The following is a 24,901-nucleotide window of genomic DNA, read 5'->3' on the forward strand; positions in this document are numbered from 1 at the left end:
AAAAAATAAAAGTAACCATTAGAGCGGGGACAGCGACTTTGCTAAACAGTCATTATGTGGCACGCCAGACACTTGCGTTTATGTACAAGATACACACATTTGATCAGCCACACATACACACACACTACAGCAGCAACAAACCATTACAGTGTACGATGAGTGTCCTCAACACCTAATCGCTTGCGCCAACACATTTGCACCCAACCTTTACAAAGAAGTGTAAGTGTACTTATGGAAGGTTGAAGTGGCTGAGTGGATTGTTTGCCTCCTTTGTCCCCTTAAGTTGTTCTCCAACGCTCAATTAGGGTTCCAACATATAAATGAGTATCGCTTTACTTACCATTTAATCGCCCTATGTGTACTCTATAAACTTTTGTGTTGATTTTGAAAAACATATTCAGCTACCTTACAGATCATTTGAATAAAATGTGACTTGATTCTTTAAGAGGCCGAAAGAAGTGGACTGGACTTGTTTTTGCTTTTGCTCTTGGCTAGACGGATATTTCATTGAAGACTTGATTTACAAAGGTGCATACCGGCAAAAATATCGATTTGGGTAGTCAGGTGAGAAAAGATGTGTCGTTGGCCAGGGCGACTTTGATCCACTACTCTAATAGTACCACTGATACGCCGTTTCAGCCTTTTAAGGTCTCTTCTAGCAAGCCGGCTCTATATACAATTAAAAAAATACATTTCGCTGCTAAAATCATAAGAAAAGCTCGTCGTCGAAAAGCGCCAATCGCGACGATGGAGTGAATTCAGAAGATGTGACTAACATTAGACCGCTAGCCGACTCACAGCGACTTTGAAGGATCAGTTGATTTGCTTACGGAACAGGTGATTTGACAGTGGTTTGCTTATGAAAAAACTGAGATTGTGTTGGTGATATAAGAAAAAATCAACGTAGCTACAGCTCATGTTACTTCGTTGCGATCTGAACAATGATCGATTTAAAGAGCGTAAGAGCGTACGCTGACAATTTTGCTTCGGGTGGCCAAGTCTTATAACTTATCATTCTTGAGCAATGCCCACTGTGGGACACACTCAGGCTCATAGCCCATTCGGATGCCACGTGGGGAGATTGTCCTTGTCTCTCCTAAAACCAGTGTGTATTTTTCAAAAATTGTTGAAGATCCCTCATTTCAACAGAACTAAATCTGCCAATTTATTAATGAATTGTCTACCTAAAATGGTTAATTTACGTCTGGATAGAGCAGGAAAATGGCACAAAAGGTGCAGTATCGTCTCTTCCTCATCTAAACAACTTCAGCAGAAGTCATATGTTTGCAAACCCATCCTCTGTGCGTGCCTGCCGATTGGCCAGTGCGTCATTATGACTGAAATCAGTGTGTTAAGACTGTAGGACTGCCGACAGAGTCGGCAACAGCTGTCGGGCCATTCTGCGTTTCATTACGTCAACTTTCCTTTGATGGTCTTAAAATTTCTTCAAAGCTGCTTATTACATGTTTGCAAGGTATGCCTATATCATTGTCTATGTTCTCATCAGTCATGGTGAAAAACAAAATTGTGCGTATAACTTCATCTGCCACGTCACAGTGCTTTCTGTAGTCGATTTTCGAACGCTCGCTTCACACGTATTCACATGTTCGTCCAATCAGCCGGCAAAGAAGCAACATAAGCGAAGACTGTGTTGATTTTTTTTCGTATATCACCAGCACAATATCATTGTTTTTGTAAACACACCCCCGGTTTCGTTAGCCTATCAGCTGATTCTATCAAATCCTCTGAGAGCCAGTTGACGGTCTGATATTGGCTACACCTCAAAAAATCTTTTTTCCATGACTCAGCCAACGTGCGCTCAAATGTACTGCATAACAAAAGGAATCGTGCGATGAGTCACTGCTGCCGAAGGAGAAGGACCATATCGGTGAATCCGGAAAAATAACTGAAACGACTAGATGTCACGCTGTTGTAGAAGTATTTTATTTAATTTTTCTTTAATTTTATGTTGCCTACTGCGCCACGCCATAATTGAGCACAAACGCGACTCGTGAGGAATATCTGCTGTGAGTTGAGAGAGAAAGAGAAACTCATTATTCGAAAAAAAAGAATGAGAAACCGCTTGCTTGACGTGCTGGCATGCAGAAAAAAGTTTCGAAAACTTTACTAGGAATCATGGCGGCTTACAAAAGATTTCAAGTTGTATGCGGATTCCATGAAGAACAAAAAGCCAACTTTGTTATTAATTACTAGGGTATATTTAAATTATAGACAGAACAATTATCTACTTTGCGGAATAATGTCATCAATGGAATCAAAAAAATAGCTGCAGAGTTAGAATACCAAGTAGTGGACGTGACCATCAGTTTCGACGAAATACAAAAGTATTTAATATAAATTTAGGCTTTAAAATTAACTACCGTGAGATCAAGTGCTAAAACTTAATTTATATACTATATTTTTATTGGCGAAATATAGGAACTCGCAATATTTTAGTCCAATTTATCCAATTTATTAAAAATTTAAAAGCTCAGTTCGAATGAATCAAATGTTATTGGCACAGTTTTCCCATGATGATTGATATGTAGTATTCCCAATAAAGTTTTCGCAAATAGAAATAATTATACGATGGAGAATTTTTCGGTCAACGTCACATTGGACAGAATAGAATAACGTCTAGTAGTAAAATTCTTTGAATCTACGCTTGAATGTACGGGGCGAAAAAAGAAACCAAATCAGCTGGTATACTGATTTGGCTAAAATCGAATTAAATACAGAAGGTGGCGTTTTCCCAAAACTATTATGGTACTTTATTTCCCGCGATTTTGATAAGTATAACGTCAGGTGCTTTAATAATAATAAAAAAAAGGAGCAAAACAAACAAAAGGAGGAGAAACTACACATTTGTGAAAATTCAGTGAATGACTTGGCAATATTGTAATTTGTGAGATTTAAACTAAACAAACAAATGAAAAGGAGTACTGCGAGTTAAATTGTGAAAACACGAATTATAAAAAATAATTCCAAACATAGTTTTTCTGCGTATTTATGCGGATGACGCCTGACGTCACAGCGAATTCGGAAGGTGCAGTCTCTTATTCTCCCAGTCTTGCTTGGCTATCACTATTGTACAGATCCAAGAATGGTAGAAACAAAATTGCGCCCAGAGAGTGTGTGATGCCGCATTAGCTGAGTTATGCAGTATTGTCAACAATTTGCTCTTCGCAATAAATTTAGTGATTTTTCATACCAAAAATGCGAAAATTTTTAAGTTTGGTGTTTGTTTCTTTTTTTTTTTTTAATTTAAAGCTACCGAAACTGTAAGCTAAAAAAAAAATCTGTATTATCAAACAAACGAATGTTAGAAAAGGTTACTCCGAAAAGGTTCTTCTTCAGCTCTTCTTAACTCAAAACTTTTTACACGTTTTAAAAAGCGTTTGAATTTACTGAATGCGAATTAAAACCATAGAGGTGTCATCGTTTCTTTCGGTCCTCAATCCTTAGTGGGACATAGGGCATCAAGAGGTTTATTTATAGTAAAATTAAGCAACAAAGTACCAGAAAATAATGAAGAAACCATAACGACATTTAAAAAAAAAGAGTACTTTATCTTGTTACATAACCTGAAATATAGCGAAAAAGTCGTTCTCTTAACAAAATAGTTTCTCTTGAAAAGGAACTCATAAATAAAATTGTACCTAACCGTTACACATTCATTTAAAAACAATGCACATTTTAAAGACAATTGCCGCGCATACAAAGTTCTCTGTTACGTCGGAAAATCAGCTGATTCCTTCAAAATCGCTGCGAATCGGTTAACGGTCTGATGTTGACCACGATTTCCGAATTCTCTCCACCATGCACTAAACTGGCTATGATATGGGAAAAAATAAAATACACTTTTTCTATTCAGTTTTACTCGAATTGATGTGTGCCCTAACTCAGGACTATGGTATGATATTAAGAATTTTTCTGACCGTCAAAGATTTTAAGTATATTTCTGACTAAGGCCTCAGTTTTTGGTTAAACTATGGCTGTGTGCTATTCGCATTACTAACTACTTGCATACCTGTATTACTCGTAAGATTTAAGAAAACGTTATTAGGAAAAAATTTGTTTATATAACTTTACCTTGCTTCTCTCTTGTCTCCGTTCGTAGGACTATGTCTTTAGCGCCCTCGCGTCTCCATTGTACTGTCGGCTCAGGGACTCCTGTGGCACTACAAATCAGTAGTATTGTGCCGCCCTCGTTGCTGATACCCTCTTCAAGGTTTTGCTCGGGATGATTCAAAATGTCAGGCGGCACTACAACATCCAAATAGCCAGACTTCAGGTAAGAGATGGATGAAAGTGCAAAGATTTGTGCAAAGTGAACAAATATGGAACAAAGTAAAACATAAATAAACTATATACCAATTCATACAAGAGATCGTGCATTTTAAAGATATGTACATATGCATGTATTATAAAGTAGTAGAGAGAAGTAAAGATAAAAGCAATATTTTTGCAGCGAAAGTTTTGTAATGTTTTCTATAATAAGATATGATAATGTTACATATCTGGGTACAAAAATTCATCGAGGTATCTACTAACTCTATCTGTTCGCGCCTAACTCGATATCTTTGCAATTAGCCCTTAAATAAATGTAGCTAAATGCCTTGGTTGGCAGCATTTTTTGACGGCAGACAAACTCTCTGTCGCCTTTTATCTCTACTAAATAAATTCGAGCAAATTATTCGTACTTTTTATTCATACGAATCCCGCATAGCAAACCTGCAAACACTCTTAAACGTGTACATTTTGGTCCTTCGAGCCGAATACCGCGATATTTTAATTCCGTACAGTCCAAAGTGTCGTCGCTTAAAGTCCGCGATTCCGTATTCGCCATAAAACACTATTTAAAAACGGGCAAAGCCGACGAACTTTGAGCGGACGTAGAAGTTATTCCCAAGTACATGGAATTATTGGTGGAACTGGCACCGCTTTTGTGCAGCTCAACAAGACGTTCAATTGTCGGGTGGTGACGAAAACGCTGAGATAGAAGAGCAATCCCGCATTCAAGGTGAGTAATGGTACATTCCACCGAATAGATCACATTCCTTGACGTATTTTTGTCGCTCGTCAATGCCAATGCATTTCTGTCGGATGGACAGAAGCTACAATATCTTCGTAACTATTTGAAGAGCGACAGCAATTACAGCGAAATCTGGGACTTCTTAACCACAACGTATAAGCTCATGCAAGAAATAGTGGATGGGGTTAGCAAAACTTCCTCCCCTGAACCGACTGGTAATAGGTACCACAGTTGTCCTAGGTTGAGGAGGTAGTTAGCTAAGTTAGGGGTACTATGGATACTTTGCATTACCCAAATATTTTTAACATGGTCGGGGGTAAAGGGCTGGATCAAGGATCTGTCAGGCTTCGGTCCCTCTTTCAAAAATAGTCAAGTCATAAACAGAGCTTACATTAACTGTGTAGCTCGGAGCTATGCACAAGCGGACATCATTTCTCCGACACTCGTGGGAACAAAAATTAACTTCCCAAACAAAAAAAAAAAAAAAATTAAGGGAGACCAGCCCTCCTCATAGACGGCACGGAACGACAATTTCCGCCTTTCGAGCTACGGTCACACCGAACTTTCCAAAAACTTATCGTATCGGTAATCTTGACCGAACATTACAGCCTGCAACCGACAAAGCGAAAGCCCGGTGGAAGGCAGCCATTACCACAGGCCCCAGCACAAGTAAAAGTGCGCTGTCTTGTAGGTTTCTGTTATCCAGCCCGCAAAGTTTGGCCCGGCCGGTGATATAGCTACGGCTAGCTCCAGTACCGATAAATGGCCGACGCTGAGGGTGGTAGACCGAGGCTACCAGGATCGCAGGAGTGCTGCCAGGCTTCTAAGAAAAATACATGCTGATCCACCAGAGGAGCATGAACTAACAGCGGAGTTGCTCAAAGTTTGGCCAACTTAACTAAAAGGCTAAGCTTGCCGCAATCAGGGCTCAAGGTGCGTGCTTGCACTGTCTGAGTAATGGGCACGTTATCGCTAATGCCAACCTCATCATCATACCCTATTCCATGTTAGACTCAGCAAACAATAGTCTGCACCTGCACCCGATCAAACTATCAACGTTGCCTCGCACTACGCTGGTTCTGAACGCGTTATACTCTTGACTATGGCTGAAGTTTATTTGCAAGACCATGCTGGTTGGCGGCAACACGCTCGGGCGCTTCTGAATAATGGTTCACATGCTTCGTTCATTACCGAATCGTGCGTTCAACGACTTAGGCTATGTAGAAAGTCATTGTCAGCTTGTCTCGCACGTATTGGATCGATTCAAGGCGGTCGTACCAAGGGGAAGAGCCAAGGTATGCTTGTCGGCATGGTTACTAGACTCAACTTACGTAAAAAGCTATTTTACCAAAAAATCACAAATAATCATGCCCGAGATCTACCGGCAAAATTAAAGAACCGGTCCAAACCTTAATATCGACGACAAAACATTAAATGTGAACTTACGAAAAGAAGAATGCAGCAAGTTTTGAGTGAAGATTCTAATTTAAAATATTAAAATAGACTGGCTACACCGCGCCACTAAGCAGCTATATAGACTCGAATTCCCCAATAGTCATAACTTTTGGGAGTCTTCCACGGCGGTTCTCTCATAATTCGTTTTAGCTACCATAGCAAAACCCCAACTTGTTTTATTTCACGCAAGATGAAGACAGAAATTTACGTAGAGGCTTTGGATAATGTTGTATAGAATTTTACCAAACAAGTTCACGATGAATCGAATGAATAATGATAATCTTTCAGCCTTCCTCCGCCCAGTCTTTGTTTGTTTATTACTGCATTGCCTGAGCACTTATGACTCACAACCAGACGCATATATATATATGTGCATCTAACAGTACATATCTACACATATTTGCACATACATACTTATATTACATATAGATTTGCCACATATCACCAGTTATTTGCGGTTCATATACACCCAGGCTCAAATGTGTGTAAAATATTATCACCAACTGTATTATTATTTCAGCTAAAACGGCTTATGTACGGCAGCTGTGGCAAATATTAGGACCATAATGGTGCAAATGTTCGATTGGGTTGACCGGAAGCTGCATTATACTTGACATACAACAACAGCTGGGTACGCATATACATATTTACATTTGCGTGTGGCTACAAGGCGCAACTTGAGATCGACTGATAAAATATCCGTTCGCGTGCACAGGAGGGTGAGTTGTGATCCTTAAGGATTATTATAAGCATATCGCTTTAATGTATATTTATGGATTAGCCAAGTACTTGCCGACTGCGACACCTTTTGATGCCATACTTGTAAGAAGCATTTGTTTTTGTTGATGTGCTGTGACAACCCTTCCTCCCCACAAGGCTTAAGGGATAGCTCCATTCGGACGCCTTTCATTCTCTTTAGTAGATATTTGCTATTTAGTAGCGCATATTGGGGTGTTATGCGAATATTCTCACGATTATTGTAACACAAAAATAAACAACAAAAAATATTAAAAGGGAGAGGAATGAGGCTAGAAGCACATTTTGGTGTGAAAGTTTTGCAAGAAAATATTATTGTTTGTCAGCAACTATGAACAAAATAATCGCATACGAGGGGTGTTCAAAAAGTAAGCCGACTTTTCAATGCAAATTCGCAGGCAATGCAAACTCGCTTTTTAATTTTTTGCTTTTCTTGTATTGGTACGCATGGCCTGAACATAGACGGCATATCTAGTTTGCTTTTGATCGAAAGGGTAGATGTGTTTTGGTGTGCTCGGCGAGTTTCTGCTATCGGAGAAAATGTATCAAAGTTTTTTGTAAAAAATAGAATTAAGTGCCGACAATGGCTTTAAATGCTGACAATACTATACGGGAGTCTACTCTGAGAAAAAAAATGTTTACAAGTGGCACGAGCTTTCCAAGAAGGCCGTGAAAATGCCAACGATGAGCCTAGCTCTGGACACCCCAACACGTCAACAACAGATAAAAAAGTTGAAGCAGTGAAAAAAATTTGGGAATATCGTCGAGTCGCTATTAGAGAAGTTGCCGATTATGTTGGCATATCGGTTGGCTCATACCATGCAAGCATTTGGAATGTTTTGATTTGTAATAAGGATTAAAACTAGAGACATTTGGCATCCTGCGACTTTTTGCTGTCCTCAAAACTGAAGAAACCTATAAAAATATGGAGATTTGCAACGATGTAGTAGATAAAAGGTGAATCGCTGAAACAACTCAAGGGATTACCAAAAACGCGTGACTACTGTTAAGCTAAATACCTTTTTTTCAGTATTCATTGGCATTTCACCATGGAGAGACTTACGCCACAATAACGTTTACAAATCGTACAATTCTATTACGAAAATTGACGCTCTGTGAAAATGTTCAGGCCAACTTATGGTGTTCAGCGATGAGGCCCGTTTTTGGCTTAATGGCTAGGTCAATAACCAAAATTGCTATATTTTTGGGCTGAAGTGCACACCGAAGCCATTCACGAGCAGCCCTTGGAACCATTGAAAACAACAGTTTGGTGCGGCTTATGGGCTGGAGGAGTCATCGGCCCATATTTCTTCAAAGACGAGGCTGGTGGTAATGTACCAGTGAATGGCGAACGCTATCGCCAATGATAAACGACTTATTGATACTGAAAATTGAAGCGCGTGATCTCCACATAATTTGGTTTCAACAAGATGGCGGTACTTGCAATACCGCACGTGAAACAATGGATTTACTGCGTCGTTGTTTCGGTGAGCAATTTATCCTTCGTCTCGGAACAGTAGATTGTCCACCTTTAGATATCACACTTTGGACTCTTATTTGTGGGAGTATGTAAAGCTTAAATGCGGATAAACCAGCTTCAATTTAGCTATTGGAAGCCAACATTACTTAAGTTATTCTCGTGATACCGACCAAAGTCCTCCAGCAAGTTATTCGAAATTGGTGTTTACGGATGGTCGATTTACGGTGCAGTTGCAGCCAACATTTGAAGGGGACTATCTTTAAAAAATAAATGTCATGAATAGTTCTGTACAAAAGTAATAAAGGTTATCCAATCAATTTGAATTTTCGTTTTGTTACTTCAATTTAAAATTCGATACCTCTAAGCTGATCCCCATTTAATAATAATTTTAGTAAGAAGACCTTTTGTGCCCGCTCTTTCACTTACTTTAGTGCCCTGCATACGCCAGTAAACCGAGCAGCTATCCTACCAGAATTTTCCCTACACTAGAACCTCTTCCAAGGTAAATAATGTCGAATAATGCTTTTGGTTTCAGGGAGTACTTATGTCACTTCCTAACAGGTAATCCTTTGAATATTTTTCTAACTCTGTAGCCTGCATTTAGCTTCTGCCCACTTAATACGAGTACCATAGCATGTTAATGGTAATGTTAATGATTGTACGGGTTAGGCTAAGACCTTTATGCACTGCGACCAGATTGATCTATTGTGCACTTCTTGCTAAATTTTAATTAGTTTGTACTGCGAGGTCTTGAACCAGTTCTTAGGAGGGAGCATTTGTAAGCCATAATCCTCTAGTTGGTACGAGCCCAGGATTCCCGACTCCTGTAACGTAATGCTCCACAATTGGTGATTGAGTGTTCCATGGACTCCTCTTCATCGCAGCAGAATATACATTAAGTCCTAGATAGTCATATTATATATTATAGTACTTAAATATTTATTGCAGGAAAAGTGGCCGGTAAGTGTTTCACAGAGTAATCTAGTAACCAAGTCACAGAGGTCTGATTACGAATCGAAAGTTTGTTGAGTGCATTGTTGCACTCTATAAAGACTTTTGAAGTAAATATATGTAAATCTCTTGGGTTGGGGAGTATGTTCATAGCGTTTTTATATTTTATTTTATTTTACAATGATTTGTTTACTGTTTGGAAAAGGTTAAGTATTCATTCGATAGACCTCTTTCTGCTCTTTAAAACAATGTTAATTGCATTTTTGAGTTATTCGATTGTTTTTTTAGTTTGGAGGCTTAGAAATGGAATACTCAGGAGACAAAAATCAACATGTTCGACACCTGCTCTTTTTGAGGTCAAAAAGCTGCCGAAGGAGTCCGGGGCATTTGCGACGCGTATGGAGAAGTTGTCATAGACGAGTCTACAGCACGGAAATAGTTTGCAAAGTTCAAAAATGTCGACTTTGACGTCGATGACACGTCCCGGTGAAGAACGTCTCATATCAAGTTTGAAGAAGAACAATCGCCAAACCAATCGTGAATTGGACGGAAAAATGAACGATAATAAAACGATTTTCAATCATCTTCATTCCATAGGATTTACCGAAAAATTATGAGCCTGGGTGCCTCACGAGTTCAATGAGAACAACAAAGAAAGTCGCCTTCAAATTGCTTCTCAACATCTCGCCCGCCATCGAGCAACACGCGGTCATAAACAGCACTTTTTGTACCGAATCGTCACGGGAGATGAGAAATGGTGCCTATACATCAATATGAAGCAAAGAAAGGAGTGGGTGGCTCCAGGAGATATGCCAAACCGAGAGTCGAGCCGGATCTTCATCCAAAAAAGATCATGACATGTGTTTGGTGGGACTGGAAGGGCATGGTGCATTGCGAATTGCTCGAAAAGAATGCCACGGCCAACAAGGAGCTCTACATTGCCCAGCTACACCACGTGAATAAGGATGTTCGACTGAAAAAAACTTGAATGGCAAGATCAAACGGTACTCCTTCATGACAGCGCCAGGCCCCATGTTGCAGAAATCTAATGGGTCTAATGGGAATTCTTTCTGCATCCACCGTATTCCCGGACCTTACACCGACCGATTACTATCTTTTCCGCTCCCTGTCAAACCATATAAAGGGCGTTACTTCCATAACAAAGAGGTCCTTAAAAACTACTTCAACAACTTCTCTGACACTAGGCTAGGCGATTTTTGGCAGAACAACATCAACAAATTTGTCAAGAGGTGGGGAGAGGTTGTAAACCGCAACGGCGAATATACATATAATTGATTAGCTTATTGATACAATTGTTGTTTTTTGTTGAAATAAAAGTCTTCGGTGAAAATGCTACTAACTTATTTCCTAACCCAGTATTGAAGGCTTTGAGGACTGATTGACTGTCCAAAAGTATTTCAATTTTTACTTTTTCGAACCCTCTGTTGGATACGATTTCCACTGTTTCCATTATGGCGAAAAGCTCCGTCTACCAAGTACCAACTACCAAGTAGTTGCTCAGTGGTTACTTGGCTTTCGGCCATTAAACAAGGCAGGCATAAGTGATGATCGGTCTAATCATTACGGTACACATCCAATGAATAATTTTTGAGTCTAAAGGCCCCAAGTCCTGCCATAAAGGCTTCGTCAGTGGAAAATTACTTTGAAGGGGACAAAAGAGATGTGGACGAATAAATAAACAGTCTTCGTGAAAGCAGTCATCTTACTTATTGAGCACACCTCGTATAAACGAGCACATAACTGAACTTGGAGTTGGCAGCTAAGCTTAAGCAACATTGGCTAGTGTAACAAAATGTAAAAATCCAGTGGAAAGAGCAAAGGAAAATTTCACTTTAAATTACTGGTCACACCTCAATTATGCACACATCTGCGCATGTATGCATATGCATGCCTTAAGGGTATTTGAATGGCTTTATGTGTATGTGTACGTAGGTAGGTATGCACATTGGTATTGTAGTTGGTAGGATGGTGCATGATACGAATCCGAGCATAAGTTCAGTGCCGTATTTGGTTCAGCAGCTTAAGTTACTCAACCTCAACTTAGAGCTCATGTCTCAACCTCTGGCTTAGCTTCAACCACGGAGCGCCAAGGCTCGTCTGTTTCATGCTATTGCCCTCATCACATGTCCGACTACTTTGTTCACTTGGTCAATTGGGTTAGTTGTGTTAACTTACCAGACTCTTCATGGGATCTGTGTTCACTTGGCACATGTAACTGCCCGAGTCGTTGAGCTGTACGTGGGATATGTGAAGTTTCCAGGTGTTGTGACCATTGTGTGTCACTGATAATCTGGGATTAAGTGACACCATATGGGTGTGAATGCCGAGTATTGCTTTGGAGTCGGATTTAATCCATGCAACCTGAAAAAATATATGGCAGAATAGAAAATACATATTTATTAACACGTACATGCAAGCATATACAAAATGATTAACTTACACATACATACATATTTGTATAAAATGGAAGTATAAACACAAATAAGTAGCAGAATACTTTAAGTGGATAGGTGCTTACACGAACAATCATGCAGTGGTAGTTGCGTGTATGTGGGAGTGTTTGAGGGCTGTAGAATACATAAACTAAAACAAATGGTCACATAAGGGCGACCGTAAACACACAACCTATCCTTGCAGAAATATTTGGTGTTGTTTTGTAAAATGCTTACTTCCACACTAAATCTTTTGTGCTCACCTTCGAAGTGATGGATCCTAGTTTGCTTATAACTCACGTGATTCGCTGTGCATATTTGCATAGTTTAGAGAAACACATCAACTGCGCGATGTTCTTTTCGGGAACTAAGCAATTCCTATTCGTCTTTCATCAAAGGATATTAGGATATTGGGATATCGATTGCCTCTAGTGCAATAGGATTCTTACTATTCCCTTTTCGTTCCAAAGGTATCAAAATTTAGTAGAAGTTGGAATTGCACTTTAAGTCCCTGTGCACAGAAGTTTCTTACCAAAATTTTCCCTACTTTTCTGGTAAAATATTCCCGAAAAATTTTTCTTCCACTTTCAATCTATGCAGCTCGTGCTATCGCTTTTCAGCCTAATCTGATTTCTGTTGATTACAAAGTTTCGATTCTGGAATTAGTCTTTAGGCGAGAGTTGCACCTTTGAAACCGAATTTCTATAGTTCACTCTAAGTCTGATTTAGAAAGGAGAAGAGAGATGTTGAGATGAGATGTCCGCATGCGTATAATCTATTTCTGGGTATGTTTGTGACTATTTATTGAGCATACACAAGTCTTGTGTTGGTTCGGATGAAATCCAACTTCTTCTTCGCAATTGGCGCTATAACCGCTTACGCGATTTTGGTCGAGTTTAATAAAGCGCGCCAGGCACTCCTTTCTCGTGCTAACCGGCACCAGTTGAAACACCAAGTGAAGTCAAGTCCTTCTCCACTTAATCTTTCCAATGCAGAGGAGGCCTTACTCTTCCTCTGCTCCCACCAGCTGGTACCGCATCGAATACTTTCAGAGCCGGAGCGTTTGTAACCATGCGAACGACATGAGCCGATATAGTCGCTACGCTATGTCTATGTCGTCGTAAATCTCATACAACTCATTGTTCCATCGCCTGCGATATTCGCCAAAGTTCGAAAATCTTACGCAGAATCTTTCTCTCAAACACTCCAAGCGTCGCTTCATCGGATACTGCTATCGTCCACGCTTCTGTGCCATACGTTAGGACGGACGTGATGAGAGTCTTATATAATGTTAGTTTTGTTCGTCGAGAGAGAACTTTACTATTTAGTTGTCTACTTAGTCCAAAGTAGCATTTGTTGGCAAGAGAGATTCTATGTTGCATTTCAAGGCTGACATTATTATCGGTGTTAATGCTGGTTCCTAAATAAACGAAGTCTTTTACAACTTCCAAATCATAACTGAACAGTGACGTGAGTAGCGATACGCAAGTGCGCCGACTGTTTGTTTGAAGACAGGAGGTACTTCGTTTTATCCTCCTTTCCCATCACACACATTCGCTTTGCTTCTTTATCCAGTTTGAAAAGGGCAGAACTAATAGCGCGGTTGTTATTGTGCTCTCGTATAAAAAATTGTGCCTGAGCGATTAAGTACGGCTCGTACGATCCTCTCCAACATCAGGTTAAAGAAGTCACACGACAGCGAGTCACCCTGTCTGAAACCTCGTTTGGTATCAAACGGCTCGGAGAGGTCCTTCTCAATTCTTACGGTGCTGCTGGTATTGAGCAACATCATCTGGCATAGCCGTATTAGTTTTACGGAAATATATTATATTACTAAATTCAGAAATCGCGGAATATAGGCAACAACTTTTCGATCTGTCGAACGCAGCTTTGAAATCTACAAAAAAATGGTGTGTCTCGATTCTTCTTTCCTGGGTCTTTTTCATGACTAGGCGTTTTGTGAACATCAGATCGAATATTTTCCAGGACTAAAGCCACACTGATAAGGTCCATTCAGTTGGTTGATGGTGCGCTTCAGCCTTTCATATAATACTCTCGCTAAGAATTTATACTCTCCATAATTTAAATATGCTTTGGGTGCATTGAAGCCTTCTATAAGCCGCCAAACTTTCCGGTAGAATTTCGGGCGTTGTTCCTATTGACCAGTATCTCAAGCACTTAGGTATTTTGGCCTCTCGTTTCTTCATACGTATCATGCGTCTCTCTTCTGTATTTAGCTTCCGTAGTGGTCCCACATGGCTCGCGTTTCGCCCGATTGCAGTGTGGCTCTATAGGCGGCATTCTTTTTTTGTGCGGTAGCATAACATTCTTCGAAGTCGCACTTGTTTTTCGGGGTCGCCGAAATCCAATTTTTTCTTCGGCGATGGTACGTAGAGAACGAGAAATGTTACTCCATTGTTCGTGCATGCCAGATTGTTGTGCAGTACTTTCTGAGAGCAGGAGTGAGAGTAGAGTGGCGAATCTTCTTGCTATTTGTTGCGATTACAGCTTTCCGATGTCGAACATTTTTTGCGTAGGTAGATGTACGTTTTTTGCTGCACAGAGGAGTGGGCACAGTTTGGCTGCAACAAGGTCCTTGGATCGTACGTACATCTAAAACGCTATAAGCTTGTCTTCCATCTATCACAACATGATCGATCTGGTTTCGCGTTTTTCGATCAGGAGAGGGTCAAGTATGTTTATATGTATATGTATATGTTTTTATGCTGGAATCTGGTGCTACAGACTACAAATATTTCTGTCCGTTACCGGATGTTTCGTAGTGCTGGTTAAATCTCCCGACTGTGGGACGAAAAATTCCCTCCTTGCCTACCCAGGCATTGAAGTCATCAAGCACGATTTTTATGTCGTGGCGGAGATAGCGCTTATCTCCTTATACATAATCTTCTTATCATCACGGCCCATTGGCGCGTTCATAGACGAGTCTAAAACTTTGTTGAATAAAAAAATAAAATTTTGCAGGGAAATTGATAATTTTACTACTCGTATTATTTCTGTTCAGCGGCCGTCTGGTATGCGACTACCATTCGAAAGTGCTTGGGCGGGAAACACCGAATGATTGAACAAGTTTTTTCTAATAGCGGTCATCTTGCGGCAGTCAATAGCAAACCTCCGAGTTTGATTCTGCCAAGAAAAAGCTGCTAGTGAAAAAGAAATCATTTACCGTTCACTAGCGGCGTACCCCGCTAGCGTAACCCCTCCATTTGTGGAGCAATATTCAGTCGCCACAGCCGGGAGAAACTGGATCAATCACCCAAAAAGGTCCACTCAATGACGAACTACTTTGCTTTCCTCTATTAAATACCGGCATCTGAATATTATGTTTTCATACTAGTTTGGCTTTTCTCTGCAGGGATAGGTCACACGCCCATATGTATGTGTTTTCATGTATGTATTCAAGTAGGCAAGTGCATTAGTATGCATAATTGCACATATTTATAGGCTTCGGTGAGTGCTCTGGTGCATTAAATGATTAAATTTATTGGTTTATTTACGGTATTACGTAGCTGTCAGAAAGTGTTTTATAGATCACTTTGTAAATATTGCACAAATCTTCTAGCAGAATAAACAACTGCAGCAATAAAATACAGTTGGTTTGTTAAATTGTTTGGGTGCAGATGCACAAGTAAGCTGCAGCACATTTAAGAAAGCAGATATAAGCATTCAAATTAACATTAGTACAAAAGTCAACTGCAAGTAAGCAATATTTTATTTCCTGAAGTTAAATAATCGGCTAAGAGTTGTTGATGAAAGGGAATAATAATTGCATCGACCACAGAAACCAAATTTGAAAGCTTTTTGCTTGCAATTAGAGATATGAGCAAAATGATTCAATATTCAAGCTTCTAATGAAAATTTATTAAAGTTTTTTTTGTTTTTGTTTTTTGCAATTTAAATCAACAAATACAATATGAGTTATGATCCGCTTACTTAGAATGCCAAGCTGTAACTATAAATTAAATGGAGTTTGAATACTTATTTTGATGGTAAAAGTCTACATTTCTCCCAGAGCTTTAGGAAAATTCAAATATAGGAGGCTTTTTTATACGAAGGCTTACCCTTGCACACTTTTATAAAATACGGAAAAGTGAGTGACAAAATGGTTGTTGTTGTTGTTGCAGCAGCACAAACATTCGCCATACATATAGGGGAGTGCTACTGAAGTGACAGTCCTTGGCCAGTCCAGTTACATAGAACCGACTGTCGTGGGAACAAAAGGGTAATACATTTTGACTTTATGTACAGGGTTCGGCACGCGAAGTAATAGGTTGGCCATACATTTAGTTTAGAAAATTACTGATATTCAAATCAAAGTTAGGAATGTGTGAAAATAATACAAAATTAAGAAATGACCGATATTATTGGGTATGGGAATAAATTTCCGCACTCGTAAAACAGGCTGATACTATTTTTGATATTCGTTTGAAGCGTAAATATCCTTTTTTATCTGACGCCAAAAATGTCTACGTTCGTCCCGAAAGATCATCATTTGCTGGAAGCCGTGTTTCATTATTATCTTCAAATCATGTAAAGGGTGTTTTTTTTAGAGGTTAGGTTTTCAAGTTGAAATAAAACGTATATAATTTAATGTTATGGCCAAGAATTTAGCTTTATTATAAAGATAAGGGTTTGCCATTATGTTTTAAAAATGATTTCGGGCAAGTGGCCGCCGCGGCTGGCTCGAATAAATTCCAGCCGAGAGGCCCAACAACCGACTTCACATAGCCCCACAAGAAATAGTCCAGCGGTGTTATATCGCACGATCTTGGGGGCCACGCCACAGGTCCATGGCGCGAGATAATGCGCTCACCAAAAGTTTCCTTCAATAAATCGATTGTTGCGTTGACTGTATGGCATGTAGCGCCTTCTTGTTGGAACCAAAGGTCGTCCACATCAACATCGTCCAATTCAGGCACGAAAAAGTCATTAATCATGGCTCTATAGCGCTCTCCATTGACTGTAACATTATGGCCGGCTTCATTTTTAAAGAAATATGGACCAATGATTCCCTCTGCCCATAGAGCACAGCAAACAGTGACTTTTTGAGGATGTAACGGCGTCTCAGCAATGGCTTGTGGATTATGCTGACTCCAAATGCGACAATTTTGCTTATTGACATACCCAGATCAGCCGTCGGTAAATGTTTGCACGCGATGGGAATGATCTAGAAAGCAGGTAACTGAGTGCTACATCAATTGAAGGAGAGGTATATTCAGAGACGTTTAGTGGCGTGAGAGATGCTTCTTGAACGGCAGAAAAAAAAGGTTTTCTGCATCGCATCGTCACTGGCAATGAAAAATGGATTCATTATGATAACCCCAAGTGTGGAAAATGTTGGAGCCTGCCAGGTGAGCCAGGTCCATAGACAGCGAAAAAAAATATCCATGCTTCAAAGGTTATGTTGTGCGTCTGGTGTGATCAGAAGGGTGTAATCTATTATGAACTGTTGAAAAACTAGAAAATTGTACGCAGTCAATAAAACACAATACATTTGGTAGAAATTCAAAACCGGAAGGGGCAGACATGTTTATTCATCAAAGTTATAGATACATTGTATGAGCAGGGTTGCATTTAAGAGTATAAAGGGTCGTTCTATTTTTCACTTCAATATGAACTCCTTAAACCATCTGAAACCATCACTGGCGATCGTTACTGACTGCAGCTAATGCGTTTGAATCGAACTCTCAAAGAAAAGCGGCCGGAATGGGACGGTAGACTTCACAAACTAATTTTGCTGCATGACAACGCCAGGCCACACGTTGCTTAATCAGTCCAGAAATATTTAGAGGTACTGAGTGCGGAAGTCCTGCCCCACCCCCCAGACATTTGTACCTTCTGTTACGATCAATGTAGTCAGCCCTTATTGGAGAGCGGTTCACTTCTTACGAGAGTATCGAAAAATGGCTAATGAATGGGTCAAGTAAAAAGAACTCGAATTTTTCGTAAGACGAATTCGTACGCTGTCTGAAAGATGGAATGAAGTGGTAGCTTCCGATGGCGCATAACACACAAAATGTCATTTATTATTTAATTGTTTAAATAATTCTTAACTTTGGCTAAGAAAGGACGGAAACTTATTACCATACCCAATACTTCTTGGCTGCCTTTGTGATAAGTCGTCGTAAGAACCTGGTTATTTTTTATGGTTTTGGGCATTATTTATTTATTAAATAACTTAATCAATTTCCGTATCCAGTGCATTTCATTATTATTTTGAATTATGTGCCCTATTTTTCTAAAAAAATTCTATAAAACTTCATTAAAAGGTAGTAATTCATTTATTTTCATTCAGGCGTGACAAAAGTGCACACATTCTCACACTAATGTACGTATGCACATGCGTGTGTGTATGAACATCTGCACCATGGTACGCACCTACATATACTTCCAATTCCTTTTTAGCCATCGTAAAGGCCGTGTTAAGGTCAGCCATTCGTGCCTTCACTCATTCACTCATATACACACATAAATATTGCCACCCTCGGCACGAAGAACGTGCTCTTCGCCAGAGAGTGCAAAATAATTTATTGCAACGCTGGCACCGTTATGCATGCAACGCAACACTCACATTCGTACAAATGCCGCATGTCCCCTGTACTTTTGAATTTAACCGGATATAACCGCACATATTCGTATATAAAGACAAGCATTTATACGAGTGTATGTATGTATGTATGTATAAGTTCCTTAAATGGATGTCCTTATGGAGCTTAGAAGGTGCATAAATGTTCGTACTTACCCGGTACTGGCCCAAGTTGTTGACGACGCACGTGAATGAGACGTCGCGCCCTTGCGGCACTGTAAAGTTGGTCAATTGCGCCAAGAACTCGGGCTCCGGCTCATCTGGTTGATTATGGCCTGCAAATGGAAGTGATGACAGCCCGTTTGGTTAGTTGTTCGGTTGAATGGATTGCGAACGTGAGTATAATATGGAAGATTGTATATTGCGGACATTCGTGTATGGTGGGTGTGTTTGTGCACCGTGGCGTCAAGTGAGAATGGGCGGTTAAGTGAGCAACTCACATGTGTGGCACAAATAAATTTGCTGACAACACTGGACTATAAATTCCAACAACAAGACTGCAAGCCATCTAGTGCACTTTGCGATTGCTCACTTAAGCTGTATGAACCTCTGAAATTCTAAAGTACTATTATTATGTATATAAGTGTGTGTGTGTATTTTTATGCATTTGTATGCTATTTTTTCCTCTGTTTCTATGGCGCTTAAACTAAATACATACCATTGTAATATAACAAATGCAGATTTTTTGCGAATTACTTTGTATTCTTACTTGTAGGCATTCGGACACATTAGGCTAAATAACAAAAGAAAATTAAACCCCATATGGCAATCTTGAAGTTTAATGGATTTTTATTTTCAGCAAGTTTTGCTATCGAACCTTTCATTTCGCTGTTCTGGTGAACCGATGTGTAAAGAATTTTAGAGGTGTGACCAAGATCGGACCGTTAATCGGCTCCCAGCGCATTTGAACGAATCAGCTGATTGGCTGACGTAACAAGGGCCTTGAAAGCGGCTTATTTACGAAAAAACGGAGACTGTGTTGGTGATATATGAAAAACATCAATACAGCCTTCGTGTTAGAAAACGATTTCAATAACATATTTAGTTTGCACGAAGGCCTCGTTGACTGTTCAATACTTGAATAGTATTTCATGTAATTTAAAAATAATGTAAAACATTTTAATTTGAAGTATTGGTTTTATTTAAAAGTATTTTATAGCTGCAATTATTAATTATTCATTTTAATTTCATGCTGAAGATTTTATGTTTGCTTAACCATGTGAAGAAGTTTTTGAACACTGGCGAAACTCCCTCCTAATTCCTAACGCCGGACAGAGGAATTTCTGGGAATCTACTTTCACTTAGCAGAGTAAATTTGAGACTTTTAACTTTACAGCCACTTGAAAAATAATTGGCCTTTCTGAGACAATCATCTGCCAATTCTGTGAAATGGACACTAAAAGTTCAGAACGCATTCTTTGGGAATGCCCTGCTCTGGGCAGAAACAGGCTACAGAACCTTGATAGCGGCAGTACCACCCGCTAAAATGTTTAAAAAGCCTTAAAATTTAGGGTACCTCAGCATCCTTTGGACAATAGATCTACTTTGCTCGTATTGTGCAGTAGCCTAATAATAATATTAACTATGTGAACTGCGGCCGCCGTAGCTGGATGGATTGGTGCGTGACTACCATTCGCAACTCACAGAGCGAACGTAGGTTCGAATCTCGGTGAAACACCAAAATTAAGAAAAAGTTGTTTCTAATTGCGGTCGCCCCTCGGCAGGCAATGGCAAACCTCCGAGTGAAAAAGCTCCTCATAAAAATATCTGCCGTTCGGAGTCGGCATGAAACTGTAGGTCTCTCCATTTGTGGGACAACATCAAGAGGCACACCACAAATAGGAGGAGGAGCTCGGTCAAACACCCAAAAAGGGTGTACATATGTGCCAATTATAAATATATACATACATACATGTGAGCTGCGCAACAGATGGGCTCGGGTCAATATCAGCGCCGCAGACAGTCCCGTTGCCCTTTTGGCAGCCGGTTGTAAGCCCACCTGACGTGAGTGATGAGTAAGGTGGTGACGACCCATCGACACGCTGTACATTGATTTCACTTCTTCAATATCTGATTTTATTGCAGGATTGGCTTTTAGGGTATTTGAGAAAGAGTATGAATTACTTCAAGATTTTTGAGACACTCTGAAACTACTTCAAACTATTCATACTTGAGTACACGTAATCGTCAAACAATTCTAAGTGGGTCAAATTGCAGTTAAGGGTCTGAGGATGACTGTGGAGTCCACTTGACAAATAAAAATCCAAACAGTCGATTGCTAATGAGGGAAATGTCTTTAAAATCAGTTCGCGAAAAAATCGACAATTATGACATTGTAGCGCATTTTTGAAATAAATTTGCCTCTGTTTGGCTGACTGTATATGAATCTTTGACTAAATTCTCATCAGTCTTTTACTTACTTGCCCATAATTTTCATTAATCTAAGTGAGTGCTTGACATCGGTGGCAAAAATAGAACTACGAGTATTGCACTCGTACATAAGTGAAAATATGTCAGAGATCAGGTCATTAACCGGCTCTCAGGGAATTAGAGAGAATCAGCTGATTGGTTGACGCAACAGGCGTAATCATAGCTGTTTGTTTAAGAAAAAATTGAGAGAGCGCGCTCATGGCGGGCTGCCAGAAGAAACGCGCCAAAAATAATTGACGAAAACAGTTCGTTTTTGCTTAATAGAGAGAGCTTTTTACATCCTTTTCGGCTTCTTTTTTTAATGCGTCTTGTGTACATATCGGAATACATTTTACATACATGTAATTTTATTGAAAACTGTGTGTTGGTTTATGCCTGTAAATTTGTATATATGTAAGTATTTTATGGTTGAAAAACGTAGGTAAGGGCATTGAATTCGAGGGAATCCGAGAATCTTGTGTCATGGCAACCGAAGTTACTCTCACAATTTTGTTTTTGACCATAGCTGGCCGGTAATCTATCATCCTTGGAAATCCTGCATAAAATACATCGTGGAGTGTGCTGAATGTGCTCAATTTCTGTATTTTTTATTTATTTATTTCAAAAAGTCAAGAAAATATAATTCCAGACTGATTACTAAAACTAAAAATGGTAATGAAAATATATACATAATTCAATTACAAACTTACATCTAACTGAACAAAATATAGAGTTCAATAGTACAATGTTTGTTTTTTTTTTAAGGGGTAACACCACTGTAGAAATTTCAAAAAATAATTTTTTTTTTATAAGCTTAAACTATTATTTGAACCTTTTAAAATACAGAACAAAAAGTTTTATACGTTACCGAAGTTTATTTCATAAATATTTTAAGCTTTTAACCAAGCGTTAGTGACTGATACCTAACGATTTCTCCAAATTTCCAAACTTTAAACGCGTTTTTCTCAAAACACGTTTTCTGAAATTGGCACGCAGCATAACTCAAACAATTTTAAATATTTTTAATCAGGTTTTTCACTACGTCTGTATAATAACCTTCTTAAGAGAAGAGCGTAGGGGATTTTCGATAGATTAATTTAAACGATTGTTATAATTATTTAAGTGCCGTTTTTTAGTCCAAAATAGAGTTTTTTCCTTCAAATCCTTGCTAATTCCACAAAAATAAATATTTTTTAAATCCCCTACGTGTTTCTCTAGCTATTCTTATCTAGATTAAGAAAAAAAAAATTTCCTTGTTCCAGGTTAAAATTTGCACCCTCTGTGCTGCGTGCCGCGGAGCTCCTTCAAGAGAAACCACATTACAAAAATGTCTCCAATGCCGCCATTTTGTAAAATTTTTCGATCAAACTTTGTAGTTTTGTATTTTAGTATATAAGTAATAACTTCCCAAATCAGAGTGATTGTTTTCCCTTTCTATACAAAAAAATTCTTTAAAAATCGTGTTTATTTTACGCGTGTAGAGTGGTGTTACCCCTTAATGATTCTTTTGGAGTTCGCGCCCAAGAATTTGTCTTGTCCTTAGAGGGGGTTGGTGCATAACTACCTTGTCGATTTTTTTTCAGGCCTTCCATAGTGTATGGTTTCTAGCTCTGATATCTCCCAGTAATGGGATATATTTTTAAAATTTTTCTTTCATTTCTTTTGTTGTTATATTCAATCTTTTTTAATATCTGATGAACGTTCAGATTGCCATTATTGCCTTAGTTTTCGTTTTTCTTTGATTTTTTCCAAGATTTTATGGGATATTTTGTATTTGTTGTTACTCATTTTGATTATGGGTGTGGAGGTTGTTGTTGCATACACTATACTGCCATTGTAGTATGCAATTGCGGAGTCTATTTCTTTTTCGCTAATGTTAAAGCTTTGCACTATAATTGCACAAAAAAAAATTCCAGATCGTATAATTATTGATCAATTTATGTGTTTTGTAGTTTAGGATAGGACTGGTTTCATAGCTTAATAATATTGGACAATGGTCAGATGAGAGGTCAAAGGTTGGAATTATTTCCCGTTGCTCACTTTTAATATCTTTCGTAATATAAAAGTCATTTAAATCAGGTCGCTTCCGCATATCAGTTGGTTCTCCAGAGCTTAAAAAGTTACTTTTATTTTCTATTATTGCATCGTAAAGGTTTATTCCTTTTGTGTTAATTATTCTGGATCCCCATAAAAAAGTATTCTTTGTTTTGAAATCTCCGCGCGCAATAAAACGGCCTTCAAGAGTTTTAAGAAAGTCAAAATATAGTGTCTTAGAGTTTTTATGTTTAGGAGGGCAGTATATGGCAGAAAGGGTTAAATGTCCACTAAAGTCGTCAATTTGTATAGAAGTCGCCTGCAAGTAGTCCTCCCTATGGTGGTTCACATCAATGCATTTAATGTCTTTGAAGAAAACAATTCGTGAAGAAAATACCTGATTACAAAAGGAAAAAGTCTTTGGAGGATTCGCCGTATTCACCAGATTTAGCCCCAGGCAACTTCCACTTGTTTCCAGATCTAGAATTGCATGCGTGAAAAGCATTTTTCATCAAATGATGAGGTCATAACACCTGTGGAAGCGTATTTTGCAGCCTGTTCAGATTTTCACTTTAGGCATGCAATTCATAAATTGAAATCTCATTGGAACAAATGTCTTGATGTTCAGGGAGACTATACTGACTAATAAAGTGTAAAAGTTTGAAGCAATAAAATTGTGTTTTTCTTATCGAAAAGCATAACTTATTGAACAACCTAGTATGTATATGCGAGTATGTAATTACGAACGGAATAGTAGGAAGTGAATTTTGAATGTTAATTTGTTCATTCTTTTCATTTTCTACTCCACAATCTGAGGCTAACAATTACCTGTCGAGAAGGTAAGTGTTCCTAGAAAAAATCTTCATCTTCATCTTATCAATTCTATCTTTTCCATGTCCTTACTGGGCAAATATTGAATGGTAGTCCCACACGAACTCACTCGGGTATGTCCCAAGCCACGTATTCAAAATGCGTTTTTGCACAATAAAAAAATAGGTTCGGAAATATTCGTAAATTACGTATACCTGTACAACTATGATTGAAAAAATGAATGCTGTTTTTTAAGGCTGACTACTAAAAATTAATAAACTAACGCAAAATGTTATGCATAGCAATAATATTATCAGGGAAAGAGTTAAGAAATAGAAAAAACGAGGCTTTGAACTCAAATATTTGCGCACAATTTTCAAATTAAAATTTCTATGCGCGGATTTTGTGTGCCTGTGTATGAATGTGTGCGTACAAATGTATGTAAATGTAGATATACAGTGGGGTGCACAAATGAGTACATGTTTGTACTCCGTACACTTCCAAGTGCATAACAGTAACAACAATAAAGCAATTCGCAAAATTTTTTTTCAGTTTAATTTTTTATTCAATTCTTAGTAAAATAAATAATATCACAAAACAAAAAGGAACAAATTCTAGGAAATGAGCGAATAAAACAAAAACAACTTCTATGTACTCAATTTTGCACCTGCAAAATCTCAGTTTTCTCTCAATAATATCAGCGAAAAAATTTATTTACCGTTGGTTTTTTTCTCGAAAATTTTAAGATTACTTAGTTTAAAGCAAACTGTGAACGCGGCACATTTAAATTGAATAAAATAGAGGAAGTTAGTGAAATAATTTAATACGTAATTAAAGTCATGAAGAAATTATCGCGACAAATTGAGGACAGTGTTATATCCATGACAAATGCTGGTTCCGCGACGCGAATAATA

General features: G+C 38.7%; 1 protein-coding gene across 1 annotated transcript in view; it reads right to left on the reverse strand.

The window, feature by feature from the left end:
* LOC129248732 (hemicentin-1) overlaps positions 1–24,901 on the reverse strand; it is a 106,550-nt gene that overhangs the window by 76,594 nt on the left and 5,055 nt on the right. Inside the window, exons 3-5 of the mRNA XM_054888349.1 lie at positions 18,891–19,009; positions 11,874–12,059; positions 4,093–4,288 (exon numbers count right to left, since the gene is read on the reverse strand). Coding sequence (XP_054744324.1) covers positions 4,093–4,288; positions 11,874–12,059; positions 18,891–19,009 — 501 coding nt within the window. The remainder of the gene's footprint in view (positions 1–4,092; positions 4,289–11,873; positions 12,060–18,890; positions 19,010–24,901) is intronic.

Source organism: Anastrepha obliqua, chromosome 5 (genome assembly GCF_027943255.1).
Source record: "Anastrepha obliqua isolate idAnaObli1 chromosome 5, idAnaObli1_1.0, whole genome shotgun sequence".
NCBI lineage: Eukaryota > Metazoa > Arthropoda > Insecta > Diptera > Tephritidae > Anastrepha > Anastrepha obliqua.